This window comes from Tubulanus polymorphus, chromosome 3 (genome assembly GCF_964204645.1).
Source record: "Tubulanus polymorphus chromosome 3, tnTubPoly1.2, whole genome shotgun sequence".
NCBI classification, from domain to species: domain Eukaryota; kingdom Metazoa; phylum Nemertea; class Palaeonemertea; order Tubulaniformes; family Tubulanidae; genus Tubulanus; species Tubulanus polymorphus.
Window position 1 is genome coordinate 27,691,765 of NC_134027.1, and position 19,404 is coordinate 27,711,168.

Genomic DNA, 19,404 nt, shown 5'->3' on the forward strand with positions numbered 1-19,404 from the left:
GAGCGGGCTCTGTGGACCACAACAGTGATGGACTAGGTGGTCCGGAGGGTATAGGCTATAGAGGACGGGACTAGGTGGTCCGAAGAGTGGGCTAGGACGTGGTCCACTGAACACGCAGTGATGGGCTAGGTGGTCAGAAGAGTGGGCTATGACGTGGTCCACTAAACACACTCATTTGGCTTCACAAATCTCCAATAACTCAATGTATATTTACATTACGTGTCACGCTGACTACAACACGTTCACACAGTTCATTACCGGAGACTTTATCGGTAAATATAATCCGAGAAACACGTCTTTTATTTGAATAAGAGTCGTTTATAGTATCAATCTACATCAGGGTGGCTCCGGGGAGGAGGAGGGGAGGAGGGGGCAGCGGAATAAAGCAACGAATCATTCAGAAATATCTCATTAAACCGAGACATGTCTACAGGGAAATAAAACCAGTCCATTTCTATTGATTAAAACATGAATTTTACATATGTCATAAATTCCCAGTGTGATTGTGAAATATTCAACCCGCTTATTTTCCCAACGCGCAATAAGTTAAATACAATACGAGCCTCTTTCTGTCGTCTTCTGATTGTAAAAACAGGAATGTTTGCGGCACTTAATGAATTACTAGAACGAACCGTACCTCGGAATACAATATCAAACATCCGAACAATGTGACGTACAGTAGACCTGGACTTGATGCGCGAAAAATCTATAAAGAAAAATCCATTCAATTTTATACATTTTCAAGCAATAAAACGTTTCATCTTAAAGCGATGCATTATAAATTCTAATCGTATCAAAATTAGGTTGACTGATATTCGGGTCAAGAAAAAGGTTCCTCAAAAAGAAAAAACGTGAAGAAGAAAAAATAGATTTATAAAAATCTTTTTATTTTAGATGAATTTCTTCACGTAAAGAATTTCAATCGATTTAAGAAAAAGATTTTCAGTGAAAACATTTAGAGATATCGCGTGGCCTCCTCTGGTAATTCTGAACCTTGCTGATAAACAAATATCGCACATAGTGTCATCAATCAATAACATCATCAGTTACACCAGTTTCAATTTATATTCTAACTCTCTGAATCGGAGGATATTGAGTCGAATTTAAACTCTCTCAATCTGCGGAATTTGAGCTGAGTTTAAACTCCCTGAATCGGAGGAGATTGAACTGAGTTTAAACTCACTGAATCAGAGGAAATTGAACTGAGTTTAAACTCACTGAATCAGAGGAGATTGAACTGAGTTTAAACTCACTGAATCAGAGGAGATTGAACTGAGTTTAAACTCCCTGAATCAGAGGAGATCGAACTGAGTTTAAACTCCCTGAATCAGAGGAGATTGAACTGAGTTTAAACTCCCTGAATCAGAGGAGATTGAACTGAGTTTAAACTCCCTGAATCGGAGGAAATTGAGCTGAGTTTAAACTCTCTCAATCTGCAGAATCTGAGCTGAGTTTAAACTCTTTCAATCTGCAGAATCTGAGCAGGGTTTTCTTTTATTCGTTTTAATTTTTTCTTTTTGAAGAATGGACGGAATTTTCAATTTTTTCTCGAACGAGTAACAAACAGCAGACGGTGCATCATTAATCAAACAAAGCATTTTTACTACAACATTCACTTACAACTTGTAGAAAATTCCTACACTACTATTAGACTCACAGCTGTATAAAATAGAGTGAATATTAGACAGCTATATACCGGTAGCCTGTCTATAGTCTATAGAGTGAATATTAGACAGCTATATACCGGTAGCCTGTCTATAGTCTATAGAGTGAATATTAGACAGCTATATACCGGTAGCCTGTCTATAGTCTATAGAGTGAATATTAGACAGCTATATACCGGTAGCCTGTCTATAGTCTATAGAGTGAATATTAGACAGCTATATACCGGTAGCCTGTCTATAGTCTATAGAGTGAATATTAGACAGCTATATACCGGTAGCCTGTCTATAGTCTATAGAGTGAATATTAGACAGCTATATACCGGTAGCCTGTCTATAGTCTATAGAGTGAATATTAGACAGCTATATACCGGTAGCCTGTCTATAGTCTATAGAGTGAATATTAGACAGCTATATACCGGTAGCCTGTCTATAGTCTATAGAGTGAAGATTTTAGAATTTCATTGAGATATTGAACTGATTTATTTGTGACGATATTTTGTTTCCCGTTTATCACGGATCCACAGTCAAATGTTGTTTAGTATTTCCCGATATTTTATCAGAATTAAATTCTAAATTGCAGCTATCAACTCGAGCATCGTTCGATAGATAGATAGATGAGAATTGAAAATTTAAATCATTTCAAACATGAGGAGATGCTTTTTTAAATATGTTACAGTTCGCAGTTTAAACTCATATGTGTTAAATGGTAATCAATGATAAACTCATCTCATTTCCGCTCATCCGTTAGAAATCAATTCCCTATCATCGCGGTCTCAGCTGATAAACCAACCGACAATCAGCAGCCTGCTCGACCGACAATCAGCAGCCTGCTCGACCGACAATCAGCAGCCTGCTCGACCGACAATCAGCAGCCTGCTCGACCGACAATCAGCAGCCTGCTCGACCGACAATCAGCAGCCTGCTCGACCGACAATCAGCAGCCTGCTAGACCGACAATCAGCAGCCTGCTCGACCGACAATCAGCAGCCTGCTTATTCTGAATCAGATATTATACCGGTTCTATTCACTGCGTCTTCAACAACAAAAATGATCTCAACAAGAAAATTAATGAATAAATCAATTTATTACCTTATTTTTTCTGAATCGTAAAGTAAATATGCAGACTATGAATACAGCTATCATACAGCATCCAGTAATCGACAACAGCACCACCTGGAGGGTACTCAAATCTGATGACGTCATAGGTGGTCATTTCTTATATACATACGACTGACGACTGAAATTCGGGTCACGTGAGAAGCTGCCGCCCTGATAAAAACATCGCCGATATTTAACGACACTGTAACAGAAATGGAAAAAATTCATTCAAATAATTAGAATTTGACGACAGCGTATGAACAGTAGGTTCTACAGGGTGTTCGTGCAGGTGTCTGCACAATTTTTCTCATGGATCTGGACAATTGCCAAATACACGGCACTGGTAGTTAAAACTAGAACCAGGACTAAACTCGAACCTCTGTGAGTTTGAAGTGTTTGATGACACCCACACACAGTCCGCTGTTTGGCCCCTCAGTCGCCACAGTGTATCAATCACATCACTAACTCGTCTTAAGACAATCGGTCATTTTCTAGAAATTGTCACGAATTGACTACTAAATCAACAGATGCTGCGCATGCGCGTACACCACGTGATGATGATAATCAGATGACCCTAGAGCCGCAATAGACGATTAGACAATAAACACGGCGGTAACGTCTGTGATTGATTTGTATGAGGTTTGTCAGATACGTTTACTAAGGGTATTTACTAGTTAATCACTGAGCTGTCAACATCGCCACCAAATCCGCTGCAAATAGTTGATGAATTACTGAATTATTTGCACTGTTTAAGAAAACTCATCGACAATTAAAAGATATATCGAGATAAAACAGTAGTACTCCTGAAGATCACTATTATAAGGATACAGTTTTTTTAACACCCTCAAACCGCTAAGCGCCACGCAGGGCATTATAAGTGGGTTCGATGTTTCTTTTTCCCAATAGGGGAGAGACCAGAGAAGAACCTCCGACCAAGAAACTCTGTCGCCACCAGGGTTTGAAATATAAGGATACAGTCATAACGATGTATGAAGTTCAGGAATATTTCTGCACTCTATTTTTCATTGTTTGTGTGCGGAGCATCGCGCTATCAAAAATATCACCGTTAGAACTCAGTGTTTCATTAACAGTTCACTGTGATATCTCGAGAATTTATTTGCTATAATTAAATGAATTCCATTCTAGTAGCTGCTGCTGCTGCTGCTGTTGCTGCTGCTGCTGCTGCTGCTGCTGCTGCTGCTGCTGCTGCTGCTGTGTATGAATGATTTACGAGGTGAACTGAAATTCACCCGGAATTTTAATATCAGTTCAATTCCATCAATTTGAATCTATTTATTGTAGATGTTGTTGTGTAGAGGAGGAGACTGTGGCAATAGAGTAACTGAAACAGCAGACATCCAGATCATCTAACCACAAACTACAGCAGGTTCTGATTCAATCCTATCGTTCACATGGCCCTTTGTCATTCAATTATAAAATAGTTCAAATAAAGAAACGCGAATCAAATTATTTTCTCTTAGAAAAAAAAAATCATTACAAAAACCATTTCAATCGGTCGTTTTAACAAACGTCGGAATCTTGTAGGGGGCGCCACAGAAAAGCCATCGAGCTGCAATCTATGGACCTCTTAAGGTCCCGTAAACAAATTATGAAATCTATATTGAAGTGAAGATCGTCTGCGAAACCGATGCCGTGTAAACTGCAGTGACCTTGACCTATATACACACACGCGGTGACAGGCAGGAAGGTCGTTAATAAACGGAACGGAGAGTCTCACGAGATTCTCACGAGATTAAGGAAGGAGTCTATAAATAAATAACTGTCATCTACATATCAGAATAAATTCATATCGTATTCATCAGGAATATTTGTGACACACGTCGCCATTGTGTTTAGATTGTTCCGTATAACACTGTGGTATGTTGAATAATGATAATGATGATGATGATGTTGGTGATGATGATGATGATGATGATGATGATGATGATGATGATGATGATGATGATGATGATGATGATGATGATGATGTTGGTGATGATGATTACTCTCCTCCTCTCCCCTCCCCTAGGACTAGAGTCTATTTGCAATTATTGGCCATGAATTTAATAAGGAACATTTTATATGGTATACGTGTCTCCTGTACCCGCGGAGACCACGTGGTATCTCGGGAAGTGGATAACCTGTACCCCCCGCGGAGACCACGTGGTATCTCGGGCAGCGGATAACCTGTACCCCCCGCGGAGACCACGTGGTATCTCGGGAAGTGGATAACCTGTACCCGCGGAGACCACGTGGTATCTCGGGAAGTGGATAACCTGTACCCCCGCGGAGACCACGTGGTATCTCGGGAAGTGGATAACCTGTACCCCCCGAGGAGACCACGTGGTATCTCGGGAAGTGGATAACCTGTACCCGAGGAGACCACGTGGTATCTCGGGAAGTGAATAACCTGTGCCCCCTGCGGAGACCACGTGGTATCTCGGGAAGTGAATAACCTGTACCTGGCGAAGACTTATGGCTCCTTCGCCTATTGACAATATCCCGAGTCTGTCGTAACAGAACTATGTATGAGGTATGTGTGAGGTTTGTGTGAGGTATGTGAGAGGTATGTGAGAGGTAATGAGGCATTTGTGAAATATGTGATTGATACGGTGACGCATTAGTGACATTCTTTCGATAGGAATCCAAGGAAACGATTGCATTAGTGGCAATAATGTGAACAGATTCGGTTACCCGCGATACTAATCCCTGACTTTACACAGGAATGGACTTATTCTCTAATCCTGAATGAGGGTATTAAGCCAGGGTTAACTATCAATCAATGTCTGTAAATGTGAGATAGGTGATAAAAACAGTTACATTGTGAGCAGCATCAGCACCAGCTGCAGCGGCAGCAGCGGCAGCGGCAGCAAATATGAAACTGATTTAAATTTCAGTATGTGACTCGGAGACAAGTTCCCACACGCTGCTCTACGCGTTTCTAACTGTACGCGCATTCAATTGAAAAATAAAATGGTTCGCAGGAAATTCCTTTGTTCGCTGACTTCTTATTTTTTTCAATCAGAGTTAATTTTTGGGCTATCATTAACTCTCCATAACGGACACCAATCACTGAAACATACTAAACCGGTACCAGAAATATCTGGACAGTTACTGATACAGTACCAAACACCAAGACCCAGTTACACAGGCATAGCTTGGATTTAAACTCTTTTTGGTTCTATATAAACCTCTAACTAACAATTTAAGACTTAAACTCATTTTCGATCTACAGCCAATCTAATAACTTAAGACCAATCTAAGCTCATTTTGGTTGTATCAATGAGACCACTTTTGGACGACTGGTCCCTTTGGCCTTAAACAATTTTTTTCAGTAACTGCTCGAAATACATGTGAAATACAAATAAACGGTTTGATATTTTCTCCACAATAAGATGAATTCGCACTTTTTGAATAAGGATGTTGGGATCTATTCCGACGTTTTAATATAACGTGACTGAATGATTATAGATTGTACTGTTATGAGGTGAGAGAGAGAATCCATGGAATCTGTCACTGTCGATTTGTAACACAATAACGCCGAACGTAGTTAGTGGTGTTTAACCGTGGGGCGAGGGGAGGCGAGAGTAGGGGGGGGGCGATGTAGAGACATTCGGTGGATTTTCCTAGAAAAAGACAAGACTCATAATTTAATATTGACAATATTGTAACTGTACTGTCCATTTATATTAGGTTAAATCATGCCGTGTGTACTTCCAGCCATCAGCTCCATCCTCCCCTTCCCCTCCTCTCTCCTCCCCTCGAGACACACGAGAATACCTCTAATTATACTCCCTCCCTTTACCTCACCTAGCCTCCAGTCACCTGAGTTAACTCAATTCTGTCATCAATTCTTATCCAATTTGATTCTTTAAAAACTGACATTGTAAGCAGGGTGCAGTAACCTGCCGGGTCTATAGCATGGATGCAGGCTGCAGGGATGCTGGGAAACTGAGTCCTGATGTGGGACCCTTATCCACTGTGGTGATTTATTGCTACACAATATTGATGATTTTACAGGTAACTGATGTTTATCTGTGTTTGTACAATGTAAACCTCCCACACCTCGAGTAACAGAGAATTACCTCGTGCGCGCCCGCTTTGAGAGTTTATCACGAATAATGTGCAAATATGTCATTCATTCACAATATGAAATAATAAGAAGGTAAGCTGGTTGGTTAGCTGTTTAGTTGGTTGGTTAGCTGTTTAGTTGGCTGGTTAGCTGTTTAGTTGGTTGGTTAGCTGTTTAGTTGGCTGGTTAGCTGTTTAGTTGGTTGGTTAGCTGTTTAGTTGGCTGGTTAGCTGTTTAGTTGGCTGGTTGGCTGTTTAGTTGGTTGGTTAGCTGTTTAGTTGGCTGGTTAGCTGTTTAGTTGGTTGGTTAGCTGTTTAGTTGGCTGGTTAGCTGTTTGGCTGGTTTACCTGTTTAATAGGGTGGTTGGTTGGTGAGTTGACTGGTTGACTTGTTGTGATGTTGAGATGTTGTGCACTAACTGGTAACCCCTATGAATCGAGGACGATAAGGTTTCTATGGTTCCGGTATTTCACTAGATTTATGTTGTTAAATTGTCAATGATCACGTGTTATCAACAGCAGCCAACTCTATAAACCATTCGCTATGATTACATCTTAATGACGTATCTTATCTTTAATCTCCCAATTCAAACGAATCAAATCATGTTTGATTTAAGCATTTTTGGTGCTTCAATCGTCATTACAGATAGAATGCATTAACAAAACATTTAGAGACGAATCGAACTAGAAATAAAATTCTATTCATGTTTGTAGGAAAAATCATAATGAGATGTCGATCAGAAAAAACACGATATTTCAATTAAACGGTTCCACAGTAATTCACGGACCCGGACCCGGTTCCATCCACAGTAATTCACGGACCCGGACCCGGTTCCATCCACAGTTATTCACAGGACCCGGTTCCACCCACAGTTATTCACTAGCTAGCCCAGAGAGTTGATTCCCAGTGCTTCACTGCTCCGAGTTTCAATTTGACTTTATAAAGTTCAAACAATGTTAATGAAATATAGTTTGAACTCAGCAGTTAGACTCTCACTCACAACTGCGGAACTGGATCGCACGTTTTAGTTAAACATAGGGAACGTGAGCTAGTCGGACTCTTCAAGCGGTAACTCAAAGTTTACTAAGTTTGAATTTAATTTCTAACTTTGTGAAAAATGTGAATAAAAGTATAATCGTAAACACAGAAAATATGGCAGAAAACTCGAATAGAAAATAAACCAACAATAATCTGGATATATGTTTAACAGAAACATACCTCGAGTGAATGACAACTGGTGTATCCGGATGAGACTGTTTGCGTGCTCTCTCTCCTCTCTCCTCTCTCCTCTCTCCTCTCTCTCGCCGATACTCGCGAGGATGATCGGGCAGAGAAACAAAATCGATGCATCAGCGACACAAATCGTCGTAGCGTAGAAGATTGGAACTGACCAATCAGAGCCATGGGAAATCACGCAAGTATTCACTCATTTGTTAAATCAATATTCCCAGCGTCTGGTATTAGTTCAACAGTTCGATTGTGTATATGTAATTACAGATCTATCTTTGAAGGTTCAGATACAAATTCGAAATAAGAAACATAATTTGGAGCAAGCATTTCTCAAGTGGTTGCTGAATGCTTACAATTCGATCGCGAAACAACAAATCAAGTTGATATGAAGCTTCTTTGTAAAGGAATTTGCGCACAATTCGGGAGGGAATCTTATGAGATTTCTGATTTTTTATTAGTTAACGCTACTGGTCCTACAACTCATCGGTGAGATACTCTGGTGGCATTTTATATGTGTCTTTTTTCATGGAGCCAAAATCAATAAGAAATTGCATTGATCGAACCAGACCTTCAAGTCATACTACCGCGTCCTCGGCATGTGGTGAAATAGCTCTCTTTTGCCAGTTGTATTGATTTTACGTGTATATGTACAAAATCAGCAGGGACCGTAAATAAACTAGAAATATCACAAAAATAATACCACAAAAATAAGTTATTACCACTGATTAAGTTCTTATGAAATCTAACCCCTAAATTTCATCAATACTCTGTTTTAGTGTATACCCAGCCTGAGCGAGTCGACCTAGCGAGGCCCGACCTCAGATATCTCCAGTTGTGGCCAGTCACTCAACGAGGCTCGACCTCAGATCTTGTAGTCCCCTTTGAGAGACTGAAACAGTTTAATATCTGCCATATTGGAAAATAATGTTTAGGGATCGAGTGTCATTAGATCTCCGCTGATCACCTGATTTCAACATTCTCGCCCGAATATTCATTGAAACAACAAGAAAAATACTTACGAAGAAAATATTGTCGCCTGGTGGAAACATGGAGAATATAGTGATATATGCGTATAGGTGAAATGGGACATGGAGGTTTGTGTGTTTGGGGATTTTTCATGTAACTAGGGGTCCAGGGACATCGTGGTCACTTTGGACATGATTATAAGACTGGTGTACATCGCCCACAATACTTCAGCTGTCATTAAGTAAATGTTATAACCTTTCACTTGGTGTCAATCGATGGGTTATATTATTTGCAATAATATTGCATTATCAAATTTGCCGCCTTTAGGAATTAGAGGAAAGAAGCAGCTTTTTCTGTTTCGATGACGTTTTGTGTGACTGTTAAACATCTCTCATTCGTAGTGGCTTATGAACAGTTTTTTATGGTTCTCATTGATGTGCGGTTACGGGCGCCAAAAATCTAGAACGCGACTATAAATCTAGAACGCGACTGCTGTTCAACACAATACAGTACCGTACTGTTCAACTGAATACACTCAATACGTGTACGTTCGAAAGGATCACTTAAAACGTGTAACTTATTCGAACTATATTCAAGTTTCTAAGGAGAAATTAATTATATTTACTGGACTGTCAGAGCGACAGTTTTCACTGGATTCTCACATCTCTCCGACCGGTAAAACCTCTCTATCGTAAAGTAAGTATGACTACGTTTTTGTGAATCTGTGCAACAGGTTTCATATGTGAAGTTCATCTATAGGAACAAGTGAAATATTCTGCGGGATTATTCACGGGATTTACAGGATCCACGTTTTCTGGGGCGGCTCCAGGATTTTGCGAGGTGGGTTTCCAATAGAAATAGGATACATCGTCTAAAAGGAGTGCTCCGAGGAGGGTAAGAATGCATTAGATGGGATCAGACAAATTTCAAAATTTCATCTCTAAGTGAAGGTATCCTACAACTTCTGACCAGAATCCCCCCCCCCCCCCCCAAATGAAAATTAAACGTGTCGCGTTGAAGAAATGACCCCCGACCTACAGCTTTTTCAGTTTTGTATTTTCAATTTTTGTACTGTGTATTTGTATTTTGAGTTATTGTACTGTGCATTTGTATTTCCAGCTATTGTACTGTGTATTTGTATTTTGAGTTATTGTACTGTGTATTTAAATGTGTATTTGTATTTTCAGCGATGGCTCTGCAATTATTTCTGAGGAATATCAGAAACCTGAAGCCGAAGACCGGCGTTAGTTTCAGTGCTTTAAACCGTTATACGACTTCGTCACAAACTGCAGACGATAGTAGACCTCGTTTGATAGCAACCATGAAACAGGGTGAAAAGGTATCTATATTCCAGTTTGTTCCTGTCCCATTTTGCGAGTGTCATTTGGCTTTTTACCAAGTTACATAACACATAGTGAATAATTGTCTCAATACCCGACAGTCTGATAAATGAGCTCGCATGATTTGAATAGACCAATCTCTAACAGTCGTGGTCATGGGATTGTCTATAGAATTCAGAATTTATTATCTTGTTTAGAATATATTCTTATCTACTGATCCGTATATAAGTAATCCATGCGTATTGCAGACCTAAACCATACAATATATTTTTAATATTTGATGCCCAGTTATTTTCATTATTATTTATAACTTCATGCCTCACAATGAGGTAGAGTCGTCTGTTTATTGTCTGTGAGTTTTAGCCAGTATTTTATAGCTCTTAGCTGAAAATGTAAATAAAGAGGGAATCTCCCCAAATCATCCTATCTCAAAATACATTCTTGAAAAAGGGTTTGTTTCGTTGTTTAATAGGTTTGTTTCGTTGTTTAATAGGTTTGTTTCGTTGTTTAATAGGTTTGTTCCGTTGTTTAATAGGTTTGTTTCGTTGTTTAATAGGTTTGTTTCGTTGTTTAAAAGGTTTGTTTCGTTGTTTAATAGGTTTGTTTCGTTGTTTAATAGGTTTGTTCCGTTGTTTAATAGGTTTGTTTCGTTGTTTAATAGGTTTGTTTCGTTGTTTAAAAGGTTTGTTTCGTTGTTTAATAGGTTTGTTTCGTTGTTTAAAAGGTTTGTTTCGTTGTATAAAAGGTTTGTTTCGTTGTTTAATAGGTTTGTTCCGTTGTTTAATAGGTTTGTTTCGTTGTTTAATAGGTTTGTTTCGTTGTTTAAAAGGTTTGTTTCGTTGTTTAATAGGTTTGTTTCGTTGTTTAAAAGGTTTGTTTCGTTGTATAAAAAGGTTTGTTTTGTTGTATAAAAAGGTTTGTTTCGTTGTTTAAAAGGTTTGTTTCGTTGTTTAAAAGGTTTGTTTCGTTGTTTAAAAGGTTTGTTTCGTTGTTTAAAAGGTTTGTTTCGTTGTTTAATAGGTTTGTTTCGTTGTTTAATTTGTTTGTTTCGTTGTTTAATAGGTTTGTTTCGTTGTTTAATAGGTTTGTTTCGTTGCTTAATAGGTTTGTTTCGTTGTTTAAAAGGTTTGTTTCGTTGTTTAATAGGTTTGTTTCGTTGTTTAATAGGTTTGTTTCGTTGTTTAATAGGTTTGTTTCGTTGTTTAATAGGTTTGTTTCGTTGTTTAATAGGTTTGTTTCGTTGTTTAATAGGTTTGTTTCGTTGTTTAATAAGTTTGTTTCGTTGTTTAATAGGCGAGCGTGTTCTCAACAACTGAAATCGAAAATAGAATATCGAAATTACGATCCAACATGAGTCAGAATGATATCGGCGGAATTGTGTTAACGTCATACCACAATATAAACTACTACACTGGGGGCTTCCTTTACTGTTATTTCGGGAGAAACTATGGTTTACTGGTTACACAGGACCAATGTTTACCCATATGCCCCAGTATTGATGCGGGTCAGCCCTGGAGGAGGTCACTCATAGCCGATAATGTCGTCACTTATACAGATTGGCAGCGTGATAATTATTTCCATGCAGTACAGAATTGTCTGAAAGACACAAAAGGTAAAATAGGTCTCGAATTCGACCATGTCAGTTTGGATAATTTCAAGAAGTTCGATAAAGCTTTACCGAACGGCTCAGAGAAGGTCGATATCGGTGAGCCGACTATGAGAATGAGGATGGTGAAATCCGCTGAAGAAATCGACGTCATTAAATCTGGAACTGCTATAGCTGAAATAGGTGGCGCTGCACAGATCGATGCGTTACACGAAGGCGTACCCGAGCACGAGGTGGCGCTGGCGTCGACTCAAGCTATGATTCGTGAAATTGCTCACAGATATCCGCAATGTGAAATTATGGACAGTAAGTCTATAAACTACAGGACTCCAGTTTAACAGTTGTGAGTTCAAATTCACTCATTGATTTTGAGGAACTGTGAAACCGGCTCCATTTGTTGCTGTCTTTATCCCAGTTTAAAATGTTAAATTGTTTCTAATTGTTTTAATGATATTATTCTGAAGCTTGGAGTTGGTTCATGTCTGGAGTAAACACAGATGGCGCTCATAATCCAGTAACTACTCGTAAAGTGGAGAAAGGTGATATACTCAGTCTGAACTGCTTCCCGAATATTGCTGGGTAGGTATGACGTCACGATTATTTCTTCGTAAAACCGCTAGGGGGCAGCACTATTACTAGTTTGTTTATTTGAACAAGTTTATTGTGTTTCACAGTTTGTAATGTTTCTATTGAGTCATCTAATTTGTAATTTAGAGTCTCTGATCGAGTCGAGAAGAAACACATCCGTGATTGATTCGTCAGATGATCGCCTGATGATGGCTAATATTCAATACTACTTTTTGCACAGGTATCATATGGCTTTGGAGAGGACGCTATTTCTCGATCACGCTTCGGACAAACATCTGGAACTGTTTGAAAAGAACTGCGCCGTCCATCGTCGCGGTTTAGAACTAATAAAACCGGGCGTTAGATGTAAAGATATAGCTCTTGAATTGAATGAAATGTATCGTCAGTTTGGGCTGTTACAATATCGTAGTTTTGGTTATGGTCATTCGTTTGGGTCATTGAGTCATTATTACGGACGAGAGGCCGGTAAGAACAGAAATACATCGTAGATATCCTATAGTTTCCAGGTGTTGAATATTAATTAGCATTAATTAGCATAATTTTGCATATATTTGCATAAATTATTCAGTGAAAAATAGATAATTACATTATCTCATTCGTTCTTCATTATTGAAGTCTCGACTGTAAGACGGTGTTTACACAAATTTACATAAATCTGCATAAATTATCATATTTTAATATAGTAAAGATATTTATATTAATTTGCACGAATCTACATTAATTATCCTTAAAAAAATTCTAAAAATGAATGGGTTGGAATAATTCTTTCAATTTTAGCTCTAGAATTACGGGAAGATATTGAGACTGTATTGGAACCAAATATGGTAATATCGATGGAGCCTATGATAACAGTACCGGAAGGAGAGGCTGGAGCTGGTGGTTACAGAGAACATCACATTGTAGTCATTACTGAAACAGGTGCTGATATTGTTACCAAATTTCCATTTGGTCCCGAACACAATATCATTAAAAAATAATCCACTTTCGAATAACATTATTCAATCACGTATTATTTTCTAATGTGATTTTATTCGTATATAGAATAATAACCTCTCATCAATTATTATGAAAAGTCTTAAATAAATTCATCTTTTAATTCAGTTTAATTGTTTTTTATTTATCTGCTGGGTCGCTCAACTGTAGTCTGGATTCGAACCTGAGTCCACCGGCCCACTGGGTCACCGGCCCGAACTCCTGAGTGATCACTATCAACATGACCCACATCAACATGAAACAATCTTCGGAATCTTGGGCGCTAAAGTTTACAAGAAGTGTTAATTCAAAGATTCTCCGATTAACGAGATAACTAATTTTCCTATCGGAATGATTGGAGATGTTTTGAAATTATCAAGCCTAAGCGAGCCTGGGGCTGACCTCTCTGATGCAGTCGTCCTAGTGAGAGACTTGACCTCGGATCTCTCTGGCTGTAGTGGCCCATCACTCGAGTGAGGCCCGGTCTCGCGTGTCTCAGGCTGTGGCCCATCACTCGAGTGAGGCCCGGTCTCGCGTGTCTCCAGCTGTGGCCAGTGACTCTTTCTCACATTTTATATTGAGCTTGTTGAAAATTTATCAAATCTTATTGCTGTTTGTTTGTTTGTTTCTCTTAATATCTCAGTGTTATACGCTCTGTGTGAGATATATTTGAACTCGGTGAGGCCCGACCTCAGATATCTCCAGTTGTGGCCAGTCACTCAGCGAGGTTCGACCTCAGATATCACCAGTTGTGGACAGTCACTCAGCGAGGTTCGACCTCAGATATCTCCAGTTGTGACCAGTCACTCAACGAGGTTCGACCTCAGATATCTCCAGTTGTGACCAGTCACTCAACGAGGCTCAACCTCAAATATCTCCAGTTGCGGCCAGTCTCTCAGCGAGGCTCGACCTCAGATCTTGTGGTCTCCTTTGAGAGACTGAAACAGTTTGATATCTGCTATATTGGAATGTACTGTAGGGCCGAGTGCCATTAGATCTCCGCTGATCACCTGATTTCAACATTCTCGCCCGAATAATCATTGAAACAATTGGCTACAAATTTAAAACGTGACTAGCAAATCTAGAACGCGACTGTTGTTCAACACAACTGTTCACAGTATAAACTGATAGTCGATTACTGATCAATTGATACTAGAGTCACACTTAAAACTTTTGTTGTACTTTGTTCAAGTGTCGATTTTCTGATATGCGAGAAATTGATAATATTTACTGGATCAATCTGGTGGAGCCCGGCTCAAACTGATAAAGGAAGGTGTCGCCACTGTAATCTCCGACTGGTAAACCGTGCCTTTCATTAGATAAGCAGCTCTCCGACTGGTAAAAGCTCTCTATTGTCAGGATTATCAGCTCTCCGACTGGTAAAACTTCTCTATTGTCAGGATTATCAGCTCTCCGACTGGTAAAACCTCACTATTGTCAGGATTATCAGCTCTCCGACTGGTAAAACTTCTCTATTGTCAGGATTATCAGCTCTCCGACTGGTAAAACTTCTCTATTGTCAGGATTATCAGCTCTCCGACTGGTAAAACTTCTCTATTGTCAGAATTATCAGCTCTCCGACTGGTAAAACTTCTCTATTGTCAGGATTATCAGCTCTCCGTCTGGTAAAACTTCTCTATTGTCAGGATTATCAGCTCTCCGACTGGTAAAACCTCACTATTGTCAGGATTATCAGCTCTCCGACTGGTAAAACTCACTATTGTCAGGTACGTTTAAACTGCTGTATAAGTATGTTGCATAAACTTGTGCACAGGTTGTTTTAGATGTATCTAGGCACCAGATGAAAATATTCTGCGGGTTTTTTTCATGCGGTTTACAGGATCCACGATTTCTTCTTACGTGTGCGGGGATTAAAACAATCAAGGTATAATAAACAATGTAGAACCTGAATGTAGGACTATTTGTGTGTATTTGTATTTCCAGCTATTGTACTGTGTATTTAAATGTGTATTTGTATTTTCAGCGATGGCTCTGCAATTATTTCTGAGGAATGTCAGAAACCTGAAGCCGAAGACCGGCGTTAGTTTCAGTGCTTTAAACCGTTATACGACTTCGTCACAAACTGCAGACGATAGTAGACCTCGTTTGATAGCAACCATGAAACAGGGTGAAAAGGTATCTATATTCCAGTTTGTTCCTGTCAAATTTTGCGAGTGTCATTTGGCTTTTAACCAAGTTACGTAACACATAGTGAATAATTGTCTAGACAATTATCTAGACTCATATAAAAGATCTCTGACACAGTTTGATAAAGGCCCTCGTGATACGAGTAGAACAAGGACATATAATATAATCGCGGTCAATTGATTTCTTATATAGAATTTAAAAGTTTTAGAACTGAATTTATCGATTTAACAATTTGGACTAGAAATAGCTCTGACTAAAGATCGTACCTGATGATCGTTCAAATACCTGAATAATTTCTGTTTTAGACACGTGATTTGTTTCAACTCATACAAGGATACGTGTCTAATAAACAACCATTTTCCTGACGAGAATAAATTCTTATCTACAGATCCGTATATAGAATCACCCCTATCTCAAGATAGCGTTTGTTTCGTTGTTTGATAGGTTTGTTTCGTTGTATAAAAAGGTTTGTTCCGTTGTTTAATAGGTTTGTTTCGTTGTTTAATAGGTTTGTTTCGTTGTTTAATAGGTTTGTTTCGTTGTTTAAAAGGTTTGTTCCGTTGTTTAATAGGTTTGTTTCGTTGTTTAATAGGTTTGTTTCGTTGTTTAATAGGTTTGTTTCGTTGTTTAAAAGGTTTGTTTCGTTGTTTAATAGGTTTATTTCATTGTTTAAAAGGTTTGTTTCGTTGTTTGATGGGTTTGTTTCGTTGTAAAAAAAGGTTTGTTTCGTTGTTTAATGGGTTTGTTTCGTTGTATAAAAAGGTTTGTTTCGTTGTTTAATAGGTTTGTTTCGTTGTTTAATAGGTTTGTTTCGTTGTTCAAAAGGTTTGTTTCGTTGTTTAATAAGTTTATTTTCGTTGTTTAATAAGTTTGTTTCGTTGTTTAATAGGTTTGTTTCGTTGTTTAATAGGTTTGTTTCGTTGTTTAAAAGGTTTGTTTCGTTGTTTAATAAGTTTGTTTCGTTGTTTAATAAGTTTGTTTCGTTGTTTAATAGGTTTGTTTCGTTGTTTAATAGGTTTGTTTCGTTGTTTAAAAGGTTTGTTTCGTTGTTTAATAAGTTTGTTTCGTTGTATAAAAAAGTTTGTTTCGTTGTTTAATAGGTTTGTTTCGTTGTATAAAAAGGTTTGTTTCGTTGTATAAAAAGGTTTGTTTCGTTGTTTAATAGGTTTATTTCGTTGTATAAAAAGGTTTGTTTCGTTGTTTAATAGGTTTATTTCGTTGTATAAAAAGGTTTGTTTCGTTGTTTAATAGGTTTGTTTCGTTGTATAAAAAGGTTTGTTTTGTTGTTTAATAGGTTTGTTTCGTTGTATAAAAAGGTTTGTTTCGTTGTTTAATAGGTTTGTTTCGTTGTATAAAAAGGTTTGTTTCGTTGTTTAATAGGTTTGTTTCGTTGTTTAATAAGTTTGTTTCGTTGTATAAAAAGGTTTGTTTCGTTGTTTAATAGGTTTGTTTCGTTGTATAAAAAGGTTTGTTTCGTTGTTTAATAGGTTTGTTTCGTTGTTTAAAAGGTTTGTTTCGTTGTTTAATAGGTTTGTTTCGTTGTTTAATAGGTTTGTTTCGTTGTTTAATAGGTTTGTTTCGATGTTTAAAAGGTTTGTTTCGTTGTTTAATAGGTTTGTTTCGTTGTTTAATAGGCGAGCGTGTTCTCAACAACTGAAATCGAAAATAGAATATCGAAATTACGATCCTACATGAGTCAGAATGATATCGGCGGAATTGTGTTAACGTCATACCACAATATAAACTACTACACTGGTGGCTTCGTTTACTGTGCTTTCGGGAGAAACTATGGTTTACTGGTTACACACGATCAGTGTACGACAGTTTGTCACGGTATTGATGGGGGTCAGCCCTGGAGGAGATCACTCATAGCCGATAATGTCGTCACTTATACAGATTGGCAGCGTGATAATTATTTCCATGCAGTACAGAATTGTCTGAAAGACACAAAAGGTAAAATAGGTCTCGAATTCGACCATGTCAGTTTGGATAATTTCAAGAAGTTCGATAAAGCTTTACCGAACGGCTCAGAGAAGGTCGATATCGGTGAGCCGACTATGAGAATGAGGATGGTGAAATCCGCTGAAGAAATCGACGTCATTAAATCCGGGGCTGCTGTAGCCGATATAGGTGGCGCTGCAGGAGTCGACGCGTTACGTGATGGCGTACCCGAGCACGAGGTGGCGCTGGCGTCGACTCAAGCTATGATTCGTGAAATTTCTCACAGATACCCGCAATGTGAAATTATGGACAGTAAGTCTATAAACTACAGGACTCCAGTTTAACAGTTGTGAGTTCAAATTCACTCATTGATTTTGAGTCAAATTTGAACTCACAACTGTGAAACCGGCTCCAGTTGTTGCCATCTTTATCCCAGTTTAAAATGTTAAATTGTTTCTAATTGTTTCAATGACATTATTCTAAAGCTTGGACTTGGTTCCAGTCTGGAATGAACACAGATGGCGCTCATAATCCAGTAACTACTCGTAAAGTGCAGAAAGGTGATATACTCAGTCTGAACTGCTTCCCGATGATATCTGGGTATGTATGACGTCACGATATTTTCGTCGTAAAACCGCTAGGGGGCAGCACCATCGCCGCACGCTGTATTTTTTCAAGATGTTGTGAACGGTCGAAATTTGATCCTTATTGAACTTACTTAAGCTCTTGAGAGCGTTTGTCGGTTTCAACAAAGTGTACACAAGTTTGTCTTATACCTCTAATACCTGCCAGGGATTTGAGTGTAAATAAAATAAGATTTAAAAAGATACTCTTCACTTTGCACAGGTATTATACGGCTTTAGAGAGGACGCTATTTCTCGATCACGCTTCGGACAAACATCTGGAACTGTTTGAAAAGAACTGCGCCGTCCATCGACGCGGTTTAGAACTAATAAAACCGGGCGTTAGATGTAAAGATATAGCTCTTGAATTGAATGAAATGTATCGTCAGTTTGGGCTGTTACAATATCGTAGTTTTGGTTATGGTCATTCGTTTGGGTCATTGAGTCATTATTACGGACGAGAGGCCGGTAAGAACAGAAATACATCGTAGATATCCTTTAGTTTCCAATTGTTAAACATAAATTTGCATGAATTAGCATATTTTTGCATAAATTATTCTGAAGAAAAATAGATAATTACACGATTTCATTCTTTCTTCATTATTGAGGTCTCGACTGTAAGAAGGTTTTTTACGCCAATTTACATAAATCTGCATAAATTATTGTATTTTAGTAAAGATACTACATAAATTAACATATATCTGCATTAATTATCTTACAAGACTTCCAAAATGAATGGGTTGGAATAATTTTTTCGATTTTAGCTCTAGAATTACGGGAAGATATTGAGACAGTATTGGAACCAAATATGGTAATATCGATGGAGCCTATGATAACAGTACCGGAAGGAGAGGCTGGAGCTGGTGGTTATAGAGAACATGATATACTAGTCATTACTGAAACAGGTGCTGAAAATATTACTAAATTTCCGTTCGGTCCCGAACACAATATCATTAAAAAATAAACTCGCTGTCTCATCAATTATCAATAATAATAATATACTCTTATAGCGTCGCCATTGCTTTAATGCTTTCCCGGTTATTTAATTGAATTTTATATACTGTGTTCAATAAAATTATCTCAAATAAAAAAATGTGATTTTTTTGCTACTATCCGTCATTCTGGAACCCACGTTGCTCGTACATCTTTCGAAATT

At 38.3% G+C, this 19,404-nt stretch overlaps 2 protein-coding genes across 4 annotated transcripts; both read left to right on the forward strand.

The window, feature by feature from the left end:
• The first annotated feature begins 9,549 nt into the window (after positions 1-9,549).
• LOC141902286 (creatinase-like) lies at positions 9,550-13,567 on the forward strand. The gene is made up of 6 exons (XM_074789945.1): positions 9,550-9,726; positions 10,218-10,369; positions 11,664-12,282; positions 12,441-12,555; positions 12,785-13,029; positions 13,342-13,567. The coding sequence occupies exons 2-6, from the start codon at positions 10,220-10,222 to the stop codon at positions 13,539-13,541; spliced, it is 1,329 nt and encodes a 442-aa protein (XP_074646046.1). The 5' UTR covers positions 9,550-9,726; positions 10,218-10,219; the 3' UTR covers positions 13,542-13,567.
• Positions 13,568-14,819: 1,252 nt separating this feature from the next.
• Positions 14,820-19,374, forward strand: LOC141902917 (creatinase-like). 3 transcript variants are annotated; one of them, XM_074790879.1, is made up of 7 exons: positions 14,820-15,263; positions 15,377-15,421; positions 15,521-15,672; positions 17,319-17,937; positions 18,111-18,225; positions 18,472-18,716; positions 19,013-19,374. In XM_074790879.1, exons 3-7 carry the CDS (start codon positions 15,523-15,525, stop codon positions 19,210-19,212), a joined length of 1,329 nt encoding a protein of 442 aa, XP_074646980.1. In that variant the 5' UTR covers positions 14,820-15,263; positions 15,377-15,421; positions 15,521-15,522; the 3' UTR covers positions 19,213-19,374. The 3 variants fall into 3 exon arrangements, with proteins under 3 accessions (XP_074646980.1, XP_074646978.1, XP_074646979.1); XM_074790877.1 differs by having other exon boundaries at positions 14,820-15,421; XM_074790878.1 differs by lacking the exon at positions 15,377-15,421.
• The last annotated feature ends 30 nt before the right edge of the window (positions 19,375-19,404 follow it).